Source organism: Hyalella azteca, unplaced genomic scaffold (genome assembly GCF_000764305.2).
Source record: "Hyalella azteca isolate HAZT.00-mixed unplaced genomic scaffold, Hazt_2.0.2 contig5418, whole genome shotgun sequence".
In the NCBI taxonomy this organism is placed as follows: domain Eukaryota; kingdom Metazoa; phylum Arthropoda; class Malacostraca; order Amphipoda; family Hyalellidae; genus Hyalella; species Hyalella azteca.
In genome coordinates this window covers 267,033-284,677 of record NW_025935610.1, presented here as the reverse complement: position 1 = coordinate 284,677, position 17,645 = coordinate 267,033, and the positions used below count along the sequence as shown (strand labels likewise).

Here is a 17,645-nt window from a genome sequence, read left to right as displayed (position 1 = left end):
GATATAAGCCCTTATTAACTTTCAATTTTAGACAATTTGATGTAAGAATTTCCTCTCTAGCTTCAGCCGTTTGGCCTCCACGGACCAACTGGCAAAAATTTCAATCGGCTTTTTCTCTGCGAAAAAAAAATATAGAGCTTGTTCGTAAAATTATTCTGAAAGAAGAAATTTTTTTCTACAATCTATCAAAAGTGCAAGGTGCAAATAATTTTTTTTCTAATTTTAAAAACTTGTCAAAAATTTTTTCAATTTTTTCCCTGAACCCTCGTGGGGGGCACATTTTTCGGCGGTTCGGGTCAGGATGCTCGGGAAAAGTGATTCAATCTTTTAGAAGAAAAACGCACCAAGATTGAAGCGCGTGCGAGGTCTGGTTGATTTTTGGTGATTTTTTGAAAAAAGTCACTTTGTTTGGGGAATAGTGTCTTCCCCATGGGGAATTTCGGGAATCGGACTCCTGATTCGTCAATAGGGAACCGAGCTTGATTTTTAGCCTAAATTTCAGCTTCCTGGCAGGCCTGGAACATGGTGAATGGCGCCAAAAGTACAAATTTCGTGAGAGGTAGGGAGATGGTGAACAGACCTCGTCATCGTCCTCATTAGATGAGTTACCGATGTGCGGGATTTTGTCTTGGTGGTTTTCTACGAAAATTTTTTCGGGGTCCCACGCGTGTAACCAGAATACACGGGACCATCACAACCGCAACATCCCTCAACAATAATACACACACATATACAACAAACATATACAAACTAAAACAACCAAAAATAATATCATAAACAACATATACCAAATTCATCAATCACTTTAGCGCAATCTTCTCTCTAGACAAACACATCATCACCAACTCACTCACTCCAAACAACCCCACACACTATCTATAATACAGACAATTACAATATATATATTCCCACAGTCGTATATCTTATCACTTATCTAAATAATCATTCTCAAAAAGCCATCATTAAAATCGCAGCACTGAAATCTTTATCACTCATCAGTCACGCCGTCAATTTTCAACAACAATGGCTTGCGTTTTCCCAATATTAAACTCTTATATAAAACTCGGTACTCCAACAAAACATCGCGCACAAAAAGCATATTCCGATACCCACAGCCATAATTCAAATCTATCCAATTGCAGCATCAAGCAGCTTGCCAGTAATAGTCAGCTCATTCTGCAACTATCATATTTTAGCTCAAACACAACTCCGAAAACATAAACCGAATTCAGCACTTCTGTGATTATTTTACAACCGTGCCTGATATCTCTGTAGATCACCTTGGCCATCTTTGCCTAGCTATCCCTAACCTATCTTAACCTATGTAACCTTAATTATTCATACCTAACCTTGCCCAACGATATCTAACCTAAACGGCTCAATCCTATCCTCACTCATCATAAATTCACCTTAAATAGAGATAAACATACCGAAGCATAACCTAACATTACCAACATTTAAAACCCTGCATAACTTTATACAATGTCACTAAACCTTACTTAATCTTACCTTGCCTAACCTAACCTAACCTAGCCTAGCAGCCCTAATCTAACCTAACCGTATAAACCTAAACTAACAAAATACCAGAAACCTTTTAACATAATTCAACATTTTTTCTTTTCATCCAATCTAAAAGAGAATGCGGTTTTCCATTCAAATTGCAGCTAATACCCAGCAAAATAATTTTCAAATATCTAGAGAAAAAAAATTTTTACATCTTACAATAATAACTACACAAAGAGCAAGCTTTTGACCTCTACCTAATTTTCCACATAGACATGTCATCATCAGTCATCATGGATCATAATTTAAATAGTAAATAGAAAATCCAAATATATTTAAAAATATAGATTAGCTAGCTTATAATCTTGTTGAATATCCTAAGCTCTCTCAAAATGACCTAAGAAATATTTCACCAGAATTCTCAATTCTGCTGAATAACATCAGTAATTCATCACCAGTGCAAAATAGGCACCTTGCAGCAAATTTATTCCTGTTCTAATTATTCTTCGCCAAAATTCTTTCTATAAGTAAAACAGCAGGCACCTGTCATCAAATGAAACACTAAAACAGCTTGACAGAACAAATTTTAAAAAGCAATCACTTATTTAAGATTATGTTTTGCTAATGGTACTACACTACTACCCACTTGAAATTATTCTGCGGCCACGATACTGCCTCAAATTATAAGTTCTAAATGTATGATTCAATCCAATCTCATATCGATTGCACTACTTCAAAAATTTTTAATGTAACATACCTATACACGAGTATTAGCTGACTATAATCTAAAAAGTATTTAACGCATATAAATGTAACCCATAAGACATGCGTAAATTTTATTCTTCCGCAATAACGGAGAGTTCTGCTACTCAAATTTCAACAAATATTTTGCCTTTCTCCCATTCTTGTATTTTTTTCCTCATGAATTATTCAATCCTAAACCACAAAATCTCATCGGCAAGCTAGTCAGTAACCACTAGTCAATAACCTCTTAAATTTTGACTGAAGACAGCAAACCCTTTCCAAATTAATTTAGACAAAAGGTTTGCCCACCCTATTAAAAACTCATATACTTTGTTAAATAATAAGTAACATGTAACATAGTTAATATGCCCCATTTATAGCAAAGGTTAATCAACCTGACTTAAGAGAACTAAAAACGAATTTTGAATCGAAACATTATAAAATACAGTTCCTGTAGTAGAAATATTTCATCTTCTCATTAATGCAGAATTCTAGTGTTCGTCTTTTTCATAACAGAAACTATCAACCTCCGTCACTTCAACATAAAATTACTATCGGTCCTTGGAGAAAAGCTAATAGTTCACTTTTTAAAACGGCAATAAACTCAACTTTCATTGAATGGACTAACAAATTTTTCCGATGATCCTCATCCACATTTCAGGCGTTGCAAGTAGTATTTCATACCGAGCAAAGAAAAAAAATCAGTAATCAGTCAAACGTCTCTGAGCAGCCAAAGACCATTTAACGCCACTTTGAGCCTTACGAAAATTTACCCAAACCGAATCAAATCCCAATTAATTTACCATACGTTTCTCAAACCAAACTTACCTAATAAGTATTTAACCTATATAAATTTCTATTGCCATTTACCTCGCAAACATAGATATCAATTAAGTAAATCACTGCTTCTTTCATCCCAAAATTGCTAAATGACTTCATAAACGCTATAAAATCACTACACCTAGAACACTTATCAACTCAATAATAGCAGACCTTTACAGACTGCAATTGTTCAACAGTGCTCTTTTCACTCTAACCACAATCCGATTTACAATTGTCAACTACCACCATACTATAACCATGAAGCATTTTCAGAAAATCTTTCGCCTCCCAATATACATAATTTCAAAATCATGTTCCGCTTAGAATAGAATAGAATAGAAGTGTCGGCGTTGAATAAATAGGCCCATGGCCTGTTGCCGATTCTTGACTTTATCGTGACTTGATTCACAAGGGATCCGGCCTTTGGAACCTGATCTTTCCATAGCTGACGAATGAATGAGATAGCGCAAAAAACGCAAATATATTTGATCAAATAACCAAAAAATTGCTCGTACAACTAAATCGCGCACAATTAATCAAAAGCAAAGCCAAGTAACAAAACATGGTTACAAAACTAGATAACACGGTAAACCCACGAAACATTATAAAACGAAACGACGTAACGTTAAACACAAGTGGTAAATCTACGTAATGAGCAATAAATATAAGCAACACAAAATTGACCCAGAAACATCCTTCGATGTATTATTTACAGCCTACGGCCGTTAATATCTGATACACAATAGCCTGTGCATTCATAGCAGAGGCGCCTAGCAGGGGCGTTCCGGCTTGGCGCCTAATTTCAACTGTAGAGTTCCGCAACAGGCATGACGCCAATCGCTCAACAATGGCGAGTACGAAAAACATGAACACGTGACACATTACTGGATAAATCCATCCATCGGCTCGCCACCTACTCTTCAATAACACGATCACCAAGCGGCTCATCACCATAGCATTTGCAGGATCTACGGCCACAGGACAGAATACAAAGACACTCGCTCATTAACATTTGAACTGGGATCCAACCCTCGCCTCTATGCTCCAATATTGTGCTCAGAACTTGTAACCACTGGGCCACCCTCTGTTAGTCTTCACATCATCTATCACAATCAAGCAAATTAATTGGTTACACTCTGACCGATAAATTTATCCAACGCGTGCTCACACAGACCCTAGCAATAGATTTACTCGCTAAATTCAAAATCAATCATGTCACACGGAACCAATCCTGTCACACAAAACAATCCACTCGCAAATATTTCGATTTCTAAATCGTTAGCGGCCTTCGGTGATTCCACAACGACGAGATCCATTGGAGCCATATCCTCGATAGAAACGGCCGCCGGTCTATGAAGCGCGCGTCGCTTGCAAGTTCTTCTGTTGTGTTTTCGTACACCGCACATGGAACACGTAACACGGCGGCGTCGTCGTCCCATCAGGAATCTAATAAACAATGTATTGATGTCATATTGATGCCAGAGAAAGTCAAAGACTAATGAAAATGAATTTTACAACATTCCATTGGGTTGAACTTGGATACAATAGATAACAGTACCAAAACTGTTATATTTGCTTGTATGTACACCCTTCTAGCCAATTAGCTGAAACTTCTTGCCAGTTAGCTTTCTGAAATTTCATAATACTGTCAAATAATTTTGTAAGATTTATAAATAAATTTGTATGCAAGAGCACATGAACCATAGGTATATAAATGCACTGAAATAAAGACAGATTATATATAAATTGAATTTAAGCATGAATGTAATGTACATTATATACCTACACTAGTAATAATTAATATTTTGGTGAAAATCTATCTGCCATACACCTGCATACATGCAGCACCTTTCTGGGTGCTAGAGAACATAATAGGCCATAAATAAAATCTGCTTATTTGTGGCATTTAAGTCTAGGATAATTTTATTTTCTTTATTATAATAAAATCATTTGAAATAACTAACGACAACATTATTATTCTTCAACAATATTCCAGATACCTTGTTAGGTATGCATCAGAATTTCCAACACATGAAGTGATACCTCAGATGCATGCATTAGAAATAATGACAGTTAATATATTGAATAGATATTAACTCACAGCCTTGGTTATTAGGAATTTGCCAGGTAAAAATGACATTCATTCAGTGAATATATAATTCACCTGATTTTAGAAGCTGTCAAGTAAATTTCAAAGATTTTTGCAATATAGACAATCTGTAAATTTCCTAAGAAACCTTTACTTGCTATGACAACACAGCTTCCCTGGAATAATCTCGCCACCTTACCCTGAAGCTACCCTAGGCCCTAGGCTTTGCTTAATAAATAACTTACCGAAAAACGAAGCAAACCAAACCTACTTAGCAAAATACGAAGAGAAATTTTTCGATTTCGTAAACGAAGTTTTAGACTTTCCAAACAACACTTCTAGACAACGCATCAAATGACGCTGTAGCAAATGCAATCCTATTCTTCGCAATCACAGGATTGAAAGAACTAGCTTAAATAAAATTTAGAATACATTAAATTAAAAAATTAGCTTGTTACCTTCAAGCATTTCTTTTTGAAATTGACTAATATTTTCATCGAGTATGGAAGCATATAAACCCTAAACTACATTTATTTCTAATAAACTAAAGCACACAAGTCACATCCGAATAAAGGTTTCAATTTTTCGTGCACACGAATTCGGTGCTTTCGCATGATAATAAATTGAAATCTTGAAAGACCGTCAACCATTGATTTACAGACATTCCCATAACACTACCGAACCAACAAAACACCCTTCTCCAGTGTATAGCAAATTGTAAACAGCTGGCTAGAATATCGAATTTTCGACGAAAATTAAATAAACAGAACTCTCCTTGACCCTAACTCCTGTTTTCAAATAAACTCTTGCATACTTGGACGCCAGCTCATTTTTCACACATTTATTCTTATTTCTGTTGTTGGCAATGCACTTTTCTCATCGTATTTCTTATAAATACCTACATTAAGAAATGTGACGACGCCACTTAATGGATCTACAATTGCCCACACGTTTCCAACCTACAAAGTGAGCACAGAAATTAAAAAACTATTTTATAAATTCAAAAATTGCAATAAATCCATGGTGCATACCACTGGAATTATGTTAAAATGCGATATTAAAGAACGATATGAGAACTCAAATTCCTGGATGAATGCATATAAATGAAAAGAACAAAAAACAAGGTAGTAACATTTCATATATTGTACTTGAATGCAATTTTTCTTCTCGAAAAATGAAACGAATTACTAAAAATAATTACAAGTAATTGATAAATATTATTCCATAGTATCTAATAACAAATAGCAGTTACGGCCCTACGGCCGTAACAATCTAATGCCCAGAAGCCTCTGTTTTAGTCGCGGGGGCGCCTAGCCTCGCAAGAAGCGAGGCTAGGCGCCTAATTCTCACATGAAAACTCTGGGATTCCGACAGAACCAGCAACACGCATGGCACTAATCTGCGACCACGGTGCGTACAAAGTACGAAGCACGTGAGCACATTGCACTTCAGAAATCTGGGCTACCGCACTCTTTGTCCGTTCCTCCTGTATCTGTATGTCCTGTATCTTCCTGTTTGTACGTTCCTCCTGTATCTGTATGACTAGCGAACGAAAGCGAATAAGGAAGTGTGAAATCAAGAGTGACAGTGAAATGAAAAAAATCACGCAAACGACGGTATAATCAAACATTTTTTAATCTAAAAAACACCATTCAGTAGTTATGAATGTATATTCAAAATTTCGTTCAAATCTGTTCGGTAGTTTGGAAGAAATTCTTTGATCACTGCGAATTTCGGCCTGTAGCGCAATACTGTATAACTCACGAATGAAGGAGATATTAAAAAATTTTCGCAAGCTAAACATCTCCGTCAAGTTCTGATGAATACATGTTACAAGTTTTATTGAGCTGCGTTCATTAGTTTGGGAGATATTACTTGATAATTGAATTTGGAGATTGGTCGTGAGACCGGTCACGAGTCAGGCCGTAAATTTGCCCGAGACGTCCTAGGTTTCTAGTGCTGAAATGGTTAAAAGGGATGAAAAACATATTGGTTCACTAAAAGGGGTTCTATTTGTGAAATACACTTTTGTGTTTAATCTTTATCTTTTAAAATTGCAGCGTACTAAATTTTCTAGAAAGAGGCGCATGATTTTATATGTGTCTGTTGGGGGCGCTAGAAATTCACTAGGGAGCCAAAGGGGGCGCCAGCCTGAAAAAGTTTAGGAACCACTGAATTAAGCGAATAGGCAAACAGACACTGCCACTTGCCCGTCACAGTGCTACCAGCGACTATTTTTTTGAAAAACCTAGATTATATCTCCGAAAAAAACTAGAATTGAATGAAAAAACCTAGATTCATCCTATCATGTAATTCATACTAATAAATCCTTCTTGTTCGCATAGGAATGAGTTTGGAACAGTTTCTATTTAACGTATTACAATTATCATTCATCTTCATCCCCCTAGTAAACAACAGTTTTCTAAGCATGTCTTGCATCCACTTGTCTACTTTAATCTCTCCTGTAAATGGCTTTATACAATGTCTCGTAGCAGTTCTCTACGTGGCTCCCATTTTATGCAAGACTAACCACGTTTCGTCCACGTTTGTTTAGCGAGGATTCGATCTCGGGAATCAAATTCTGGAAAATACAAATTTAGCTAAAATTCTGGAATGCTAACAGTTTGCTGTTACACCGCTACTTGGAAAAACGTTAAAAAAAATAAAAAGGTTAGAATAGACAAAGGTTAAACGCTTGAACGTCTTTATTTAAGTTTCTTCTTCTGTAGAACGGGCTGCAGGGCTTCCAACCACGCGATGTACGAGGAAAAATCCACTCCAACTGCAAGTCAAGAGCACACAATAATACAAGTTTATGAACACAATAATACAAGTTTATGAGTGCGACAATATAAAAAAGACATTTGGCAACGCGACGAGCTAAAACTAAGTTCAAAAGCACAATAAAGTTGTTAGACGCTTACCTGAGAGGGCGCATCTATTTTCCATGATGAGAAAACCAATGTACTAGCTAGTTAAAAATGATCAGTCACACAAAAGCAACAGAAAACCAAGCATTATTAGTGAAGAAGCACATATTCCAAAACACACAAGATCTCGAAAATATTTCAGGTGATGACATGAGAGCATGAAAAACGCAAAGCTGAAAAACATCGACCTGCTGCGCGTGGTCCAGGAACAAGGCTCGAGTGTTGATGAGGACGACGGTGGCAGCGCTGTCCGAAGTGCACCGAGCGCTCGAGCCGCTCTCTGAACTCGGGAATGCGCGTCAGGGAGCCGCATCTGTACGGCTGGATCATCGGCTCGCCAGTCTGTATATCAAAAACTTTTTATCACGTGTAGAAATGACTGGAATATTTTGTTCATCATTCCATGCACAAAAAAAAATTAGTAACGAACAGCAGAAAATTAACTTGCAAATAGGCTATCTGTACTTTATATGAGGCAGAAATAAGTCTGCTGTCCGTTTTTTACACATCATTGGCTACTGACATTGACTAGGTGTGTAATTACAAGGCTGCAAGATAAACAACGGATAAACGGTATATTGCGCATATTTGATAGCAGCCATAAATAAATAGCAGTTGAGGCTCACACCAATAGGATCCATTGTCATCAAGATTCACGCAATCCTTGAGTTTGGGCTTGGTGCCTCAACGCTGTCACTGGGAAGCAACAGCAGGAAGCGACGCACGTCGCTGAAGGCGCACCGCTTGCTGCTGAAGGCGCACCCAAACTTGCTCAGGTACGCCAGCATCTCGTCCTCAGCACAAACTGGCCAAGAGAAAGAAGATCATGGCACATGTAATCTCTAACTTGCAGGCTGAGGAAGAACTATGAGAATCATAATAACGCAGGTCATAACAAAGATATAAATATTCATAACAAGACATGGACATAATTCTTACCACCAAGTTCAACAACAAAGTCTTCCAAGTTCAACAACAAATGTCTGCAAATGTGCATGTTATCAAACTACAGCTTTCAATTATAATATCTCACACTGTGGCAGCCGTCTCCGATCAGCCTCGTGACATCAACACCAGCAGCAGAAGGAACACGGATTCGCAGAACATCATCCATATTTGACCTGCAGCTGCCACCCAAGCCAGCCACTTGCCACTGGCACCCATCATGATCTGCCCAACAAGTGCCCAACTTCAATGATTCATGGATGACAAATGGGAAAACAAAAGTGAACAGAGCTAGTTAATAATATTTGTCTCATCAAAATGATGAGTAAATAGAGTGTTTTCTATTCACCACATCAATGGTTAACATACATTCATATACATGAAAAAGTGTAAAGATATAACCAACAATGTTAGAATATATTCACTATTAGGTTGGGTTTAGAAACCTCAAAACACTGTTCCACTTAATACAATTATACCTGAATTTTCAAGTTTATTCTTGAATACAAAAATTTATTTTAATAGGCATTTTGATATTGCCCAAAATAAATGGGCATATAATGAGAGAATAATATTCAGGCAATGATAAATAGATACCTATATAATCCCTACAATATTAGAAAATATTCATTGAAGTTTGGCTTGAGAAACTGTAAAAACTAGGTTCTACTTTAAACAATTATTCCTGAATTTAAAGGTTATAGCTCTTAATAAACTCAAAAATATTTTGAAGAAAAACTCCCCTCTCACTTTCAATTATTACTTGCAAAAATATACAAGTCTCATCATACAAAACCTTGTTTTAAGTACATTCATTAAGGACATGACAACTAAACAGGGATTCATCCAATCTCAGAGCACAGAATGCAGTCACAAAATTCATAACTAACAGACATTTGCAATGAGAGCTAAAATATGGCAATAAGCTCAATTATAATTTCAATTTTAAGGACAGTATAACACCAATCCCCTAAAGCGTACATCTTAATGAACACAAGACACGAGGTAACCTGCAGTCTGAACTGCAACGTGTTTTATTCCGAATTACTTAAAATTTGATACTTGTCCCAAGATTTGTTCAAAGTTACCAGCCTGCCACCAGTTTTAAGCTATACGCCAGTCAAAAAATGTTGGGTATGGAAAATAACTATATTATGTGGCTTATCAGATGTGAAAAGTAAAATTCTTTCAGTGTGAACTGCAAGTACATGCTTTGATGCTCATATTTAGAATGGTAAGTGATCAATACCCTTCTGTTCAAGTTATGCAAAAGTTTATCTGAATTGGTTTCAAAGTAAATTGCTAATTGCTTGATTATAGCTGGGTTGTTGTAGTAATAAATATTTTGAATGCAGATCAATAAAATTCAATATCTTGAAAAGAAATAAAATAATATATTAGATTCATTGCCAATAAATGTAAGAAAATGGAATAATTCAAACATATTGCATTTAAAACCACATTGTGATTATCTCAACATATCCCATGATAATCAAGCTGTGAGTAATTTTAAAAATTATACAAAAACATGTTTCAAGCTCTCAAAATAAGAGACGTTGCTGTTCAGACTACAGATTACCTGGTGTCCCATGCTCATTAAGATGCATGCAGATTTATTGTGGACATGAGAACTGTGCAGGTATTCACCCAATCTCAAGGCACAAAATGTAGCCAGAAAATTCATAGCTAACAGCAGTCAGAAATGAGCATGGGACACGAGGTAACCTGCAATCCAAACAGCAACATGTTTTATTCCAAATAGATAGAATTTAATTCATGTTTCAAGATCTGTTAGCAGTTACTTGCCTGCATACAGTTTTACTCTCTACGCAACTAAGTTACTAGTTGCCTTTTCAAAAATATTCTAACAAAAACTGTCCCTATTTACCCAATGCGTCACTCTTATTTACTGAGTTTGACGTTAAAAATGGCTTGTCATTTAAAAATTTAAGTAAAATTGATAATATGTGATATGAAATGACATATTTGGTTTTTATTTCACTTGATTTATGTAAATTATTTCTATTTCAAAATTATTCCAACAAAGACTGTCCCTATTTATTTAATGCATCACCCTTATTATTGAGTTTGCCACTAAAAATTTCCTGTCATTTAAAATATTTCATTGATAATTTCATTGTCTACATTGAAAGAATTTCACTTTTCACATTTGATAAGCCACATAGGGTTGTCTAGTTACTTTCCATACTCAACATTTCTTGACTGGCATATAGATATTGAGTAAAACAGGTGAGTAGCCTAACTTTGAACATATATAGGAAGTTAGGAACTGGCCAGAAAACATAAAATAAATTTTATCTATTTCAGAATAAGACACATAACTGTTCAAACTGCAAATTACCTCATGTCCCAAGTCCCATGCTCAAACATATTGCATTTAAATATCACCTAACTTCTTATTCATGAGAATTTATAAGAATATAAGTACTGTATATCATAAGAATATATGTAGGCCAGTTAAGTATCATGGATACCATTATTATCATACATAAGAAATTGGTTCAAATATTGAGTAGATAAGAGAATTAAAAATAAACTGATTCTAAAAATCTCTGGTTTGCCACTATGCATGCCATGGCAGCAGCTGGAATGGCATGATGGCGGCATTGGCTCAAGTCAAGTACTCAAGCTGTTCCAAGGCTGAAGGCGCAAGCATGCACTGTACTGACTGTAGCTAATTTTTTCTGCTATTGAAACTCTGCAGTAATATCAATAGATTTTAAGTCGCAAATGATAGCTAAAAAGTAACGGAACAACCTAAAACTTCAAAATTCAACACCTGAAAACTAAAAAATTCTGAATTTATTCAAGATTAAAACAGGCTGGTGAGTGTTGGCTAGATCAATCCTGTCAGCAGCTCTAGTTATGGTTTGGAATTCTGGTGCAGAGGAATGTTTTTTTGTTGTTCAGTGTCATTGCCTATCATTAAACACATTTATCATTTAGAATTTTTAGCAATTATTAGAATTTTTGAAATGAGTGGCCAGATTTAGCCGCAAACTTGGTAATAAAAGTGGCATATGTAGCAAATCTGTACAGTTTTAGTTAGAATAGCTTTGAAATAACAACAATTACCATATATAAAGTAAAATAAAGTGTAATTGAGTCATTTCATATCACATTTTTTTATTTTTCATTAGAAATTATTAATGAAATGCAATTTTTAGCTGCAAATTTGGTAATAAAAGTGGCATATGTAGCAAATCTGTAAAGTTTTTGTTAGAATAGCTTTGAAATTGCAACAATTACCATAAATCAATTGAAATAAAGTGTAATCGAGTCATTTCATATCACATTTTATTTTTTTTTCATTAGAAATTTTTAATGACATGCAATTTTTAGTGGCAAACTTGGTAATAAGGGTAGCATATGTAGCAAATCTGTACAGTTTTTGTTAGAATAGCTTCGAAATAGCAACAATTACCATAAATCAAGTGAAATAAAGTGAAATTGAGTCATTTCATATCACATTTTATTATTTTTCATTAGAAATTTTTAATGACATGCAATTTTTAGCCGCAAATTTGGTAATAAAAGTGGCATATGTAGCAAATCTGTACAGTTTTTGTTAGAATAGCTTTGAAATAGCAACAATTACCATATATAAAGTGAAGATAAGTCGTACGATTGTTTCACCTTGTACAATTATTTCATTTTTTTGTACTATTTTTTAAGCAGGGTTGCCAGACGGTCATTTTTTTGGGACAGATTCCGTAATTTAGTTTTTCTCAATTGCATTGGCCGGCTAAAATGTATGATAGAGGTACTTCCTAATTAAATTTTAGATACTCCAAGAAGAAAATAAATGGGATTTTTATAGCGGAACCTAAAAATAAACTAGTATACATTGAATTATTGACCTTTTTTGTCCTTTTTTGTTCACGGATTTGGCCAATTTTAAGCAACCTGAATTATGTACCACTACCCTCTAAAGAAATACATTTCGTGATACGCATATGTACCAATAAGTAGTCAACGTGTTAAAAAATATAAAAAGGTCATATTTAATTAACAAATCAATTGCTTATATTACATCAATTGGTATTAGGTAATTAAAAACCTAGCATTATTGTTGTGGCTACATTCAGTGCCTTGACATTGGGTGAATACCTGACAAGTTGTCAACTCCACGACCACAATTAATGTACTTTAAAGATAATTTTGAAGAATTCGGATAATACTTTTCAAATCTGATAAGCCACATATTATAGTTTTTTTCAATACTCAACATCTCTTGACTGGCGTATAGAGTGAAACTCGTGGCAGGCTAGACGCTGGAGTAACTCTGAACATAGGCTATCTGGAACATGAATTAGCCAACCTACCTGTAAATTTGATCTATTTTGAAATTAGACATATTGCCATTCAGACTGCAGGTTACTTCATGTCCCATGCTCAAACATATTGCATTTATAATATAGTATGGCCAGATTCAACTTCCCGGAGAAATCGCGGAATCGCGGAAATTCTCATATCGCGGAATATTCTCAAAAGCTTTCTCAAACCAAAAAATTACTGTAACGATCTATTGAAACAACAACGATCTATTTAATAATAGACAAAATAAATTTGACGCATAATTATTCACCAAAAATAAGCCTCATGACTGGGCCTCATGGCGCGAAGGAGGTCTCGGATAAATTTACTAAAGGACCCGAGGCCGGTCTCGCGTCGGTAAAGGTTTTATTAGTGTTTTATTGGATTTGTCTAGTTTTTTTGCTGTTTTTAATGGAACCTGTTCCTAACTAGACCTAACCTGCGAGGTTTTCGTTGATTGGCTGGTTTTTTTCTATGTTTGGAGTCCGGCGGCCGCGGTTCCGACCGTAAATTTGTCCGAGACGTGTTTAACAAATGCTACTAGTATTATTAGTTATTGTGTTTATTTACTCTTTACTGAGTATACATAGAATATAAGTACAATAAGATAATCAAGATTTTTTTAATTGACGGACGAGTGAATCCATGCTAATAACCGATGAAATCTGTTAGTGCATTTCATTAAATCTAAGAAGTGCTTTTCATTTTTTGTTGATCATAATTTCTCCTTATTCGCGAAATATCTACCTATATTTGTAATGCCATGCACCTGGCGCTCTATCACAGTGTAATTCTCTGCTTTAATTTCCTCTGCCATCCACCTAGTGTTCTATCTTGATAATAGCTCTACCTCGATTTCTCTGCCATGTACCTAGTGCTCCATGAACCTAAAGTTCTGTCATCATGCAAGCTCTACCTTAATTTTCTCTGCTATGAACCTAGTGCTCTATCAGAGTGCAGGCTCTACTATAATTTGCTCTACCATGTACCTAAAGCTCTATCCTCGTGCATTCGTTTCCTCGATTTGCTCTGCCAAGAACCTAGTGCACATTTGCCCTGCCAGCTCTACCCTGATTTATACCGATCTTGCATATGGCGCTACGTCACCGTTGAAGCTCTATAATAATTTGCTCTATTTTTATTACCTCGATTTGCTCACTCTGATATGCAACTAGTGCTCTATCATCATGCAAGCTCTACCTTAATTTTCTCTGCTATGAACCTAGTGCTCTATCAGAGTGCAGGCTCTACTATAATTTGCTCTACCATGTACCTAAGGCTCTATCCTCGTGCATTCGTTTCCTCGATTTGCTCTGCCAAGAACCTGGTGCACATTTGCCCTGCCAGCTCTACCCTGCTTTTTACCGATCTTGCATATGGCGCTACATCACCGTTGAAGCTCTATAATAATTTGCTCTACTTTTATTACCTCGATTTGCTCACTCTGAAATGCAACTAGTGCTCTATCATCATGGTATCTCTGCCTCGACTTTCCCCGCCGTGAACCTAGTGCTCTATAAACGTGCAAGCTCTATCTTGATTCGCTCTATATATTATCTACTACTCAATCCTCGTGAAGAAGCCTAGCGGTTCCACCACAGAATTTTACGCCTATTCCCATTTTGTGGGAAAAATTGCAAAACGATCCCAATGAAAATTACAGCGTATGTACAGGGAGTCATGACCGACACTTGTGCAAAGTTTCAAGGCATTTCATTACGTTGTCGCGGAGTAATTTGAATTTAGGGAGTAAGAAACGCTGTTCACTCGTCCACCACTCACCTGCGATTCTATCACCTGCCCGAGTGAGTGTTCGACCTGCAGTTTTCTATGAACTCATTTTGAGGTAAGACTCTTGCAAAGGAGACTGATAGGATATCGATCTCGACGACAGATCTTCACGTGATACAAATATCACGTGAAGCCTCAGAACGATTACAGCTATATGTTACAGTCATAAGTTACAGTCATAGGTTACAGTCATAAGTTACAGTCATAAGTTACAGTCATAAATTACAGTCATAAGTTACAGTTATAGATTACAGCCATAAGTAACAGTCACGCACCCGTCGTACTGCCTTCAATGTAGTACCCCAGCAGGGCCTGGGCGCCGTGGTGGGTGTTATAACAGTTATGAGTTACAGTAATAAGTTACAGTTACAAGTTAGAGTCACGCACCCGTAGTCCTGCCCTCAATGTAGTACCCCAGCAGGGTCTGGGCGCCGTGATGGGCGTTATAACAGTTATGAGTTACCGTTATAGGTTACAGTCATAAGTTACAGTCATAAGTTACAGTTATAAGTTACAGCTATAAGTAACAGTCACACACCCGTAGTCCTGCCCTCAATGCAGTATCCCAGCAGGGTCTGGGCGCCGTAGTGGGCGTTATAACAGTTATAAGTTACAGTCATAAGTTACAGTTACCTAGACATGTGCATGAGTTACCTGGACATGTGCAAAGTTTCGAGGCATTTCTTTTACTTTTTAGCGGAGTAATTTGGATTTAGGGAGTATGAAAGACTATTCACTAACACTGTCCACTTACTCACCTGACTGTTCTATCACCTGCCTGAGTGAATAGTCAATTGTTACGCAGCAACAATAACCTATTATAGTTTCCCATGAAAAAGTTGCTAGTTTTCTTATAAGAATGATTTCAATGAAGGTATTTTGAGGGCAGACTCATGCAAGGAAAGTGATAGAATATCGATCTCGACGACAGATAAGATTATAGATGGAACAAGTTAATCTTCGCTCTTTCTAATTCATTACGGTCAATATGGAACCGTCTACACCTGCAACCGTCTACCTACACCGTCTAATACACCTGCAACTACACGTAGCGACCTTAGTATACACCATCTAATACACCTACACGTTATAAATCATCCCATATAGAAACAAATACGTTAACAGTCTGCTCTGTCCTAGAGCGGAGACGCGTGCAATGGGAGCGCCAGCCGACAACACACCTGCTTCGACGGGAGTCAGAGCGACACTGGCAACTGCCGACGGAACAGCGCTTCACTCGCTGTCACAGTGCATACGGCAGCGCTATACGGCAGCGCTATAAAGTAGCGCTATACTTTAGCGCTATACGTATAGAGAAGGTAGCGCTATATACGGTTCATCATTCCTGGTCAATGTAAATTATTTTAATGAAGTTAACTGATAGATTTTGAACTTTAAGAATGCTCAAGATGACAGAACTCCGCGAAGGAACGGACGTCGGTTCAACGACAAAACTTTACGATTATTTCGATTTTGTGGAAAAAATTACTAAGCGATGACCAAATGAAAATTTAACCGCATGTACAGGAAGTCATGCCCTAGACGTGTGCAAAGTTTCGAGGCAATTAATTGCTTTGTTGCCGAGTAATTGGGGGGGGGAGGGGGAAAGGTTTTAATTTTTTTATAGCCGTAAAAATGGTGCTAGAGAGCTGTAATTTTAGAGGGACATACTTCTCATCATGGTCGATATGTGTATCAAGTTTGGGACTTGTGGCTTCTTGCATGACTGAGAAAAAAATTTTTCAAAAATTTTCGACAAAAAAATGAAATAATTTTTTTTCGCCATATACATGTTCCGAGATAGCCCAAAAAACTCAAGTACATACCGGCAATCATGCCTAACATATGTGCAAAGTTTGACAATTGTGACTTTTATTTTGGAGGAGGAGATAGCTTTTGAAATTTTCCCCCAAAAAAAGTTTTTTAATTTTTTTCGCCATATACATGATCCGGGAAGGCCCAAAAAACTCAAGTGCATACCCGCTATCATGCCCAACATATGTGCAAAGTTTGCCGCTTGTGACTTTTATTTTGGAGGAGGAGATAGGTTTTGAAATTTTTCCCAAAAAATAGGTTTTTAATTTTTTTCTCGAAAAAATTCATAATGATGACCCCCTCAAAAATAATCCCCCAGGACATGCTCATGGTCCCCATATGCTCGAAAAATTTCAGGGCGGCAAGTTGAGCAGTTCTCCCAAACCCCCGCGGGGTAAAAAAAAATGTTTTGGTTGAGTGTCGCCATATACATGATCCGAGATAGCCCAAAAAACTCAAGTGCATACCTGCAATCATGCCCAACATGTGTGCAAAGTTTGAAAATTGTGACTTTAATTTTGGAGGAGGAGATAGGTTTTGAAATTTTCCCCACCCCGCGGTGGGGTAGAAACTTGGAAAAAATCCGGCAAAAATCGCGAAAAAAATTTTTTTTCGAATTTTGAAATTTTTTCAACAGCATATCATAAAACAAGTCTGGGGATGATTTT

The 17,645-nt window shown here is 36.6% G+C and overlaps 1 protein-coding gene and 1 long non-coding RNA gene across 3 annotated transcripts in view; both read right to left on the bottom strand.

The window, feature by feature from the left end:
* LOC108675549 overlaps window positions 1–1,289 on the bottom strand; it is a gene marked incomplete at its 3' end in the record, with an annotated part of 6,254 nt that extends 4,965 nt beyond the window's left edge. The window contains exon 1 of the mRNA XM_018163569.1: window positions 1,256–1,289. Within this exon, the coding sequence (XP_018019058.1) occupies window positions 1,256–1,289 (34 nt within the window). The remainder of the gene's footprint in view (window positions 1–1,255) is intronic.
* Window positions 1,290–7,719: 6,430 nt separating this feature from the next.
* LOC108675552 lies at window positions 7,720–13,502 on the bottom strand. Of its 2 annotated transcripts, XR_001931116.2 has the most exons (5): window positions 13,380–13,502; window positions 9,122–9,258; window positions 8,715–8,893; window positions 8,277–8,430; window positions 7,720–7,940 (listed from the first exon to the last, which is right to left on the bottom strand). It is a non-coding gene; the product is annotated as an uncharacterized LOC108675552 (long non-coding RNA). The 2 variants fall into 2 exon arrangements; XR_007156701.1 differs by having other exon boundaries at window positions 7,720–8,430.
* Between the last annotated feature and the right edge of the window lie 4,143 nt (window positions 13,503–17,645).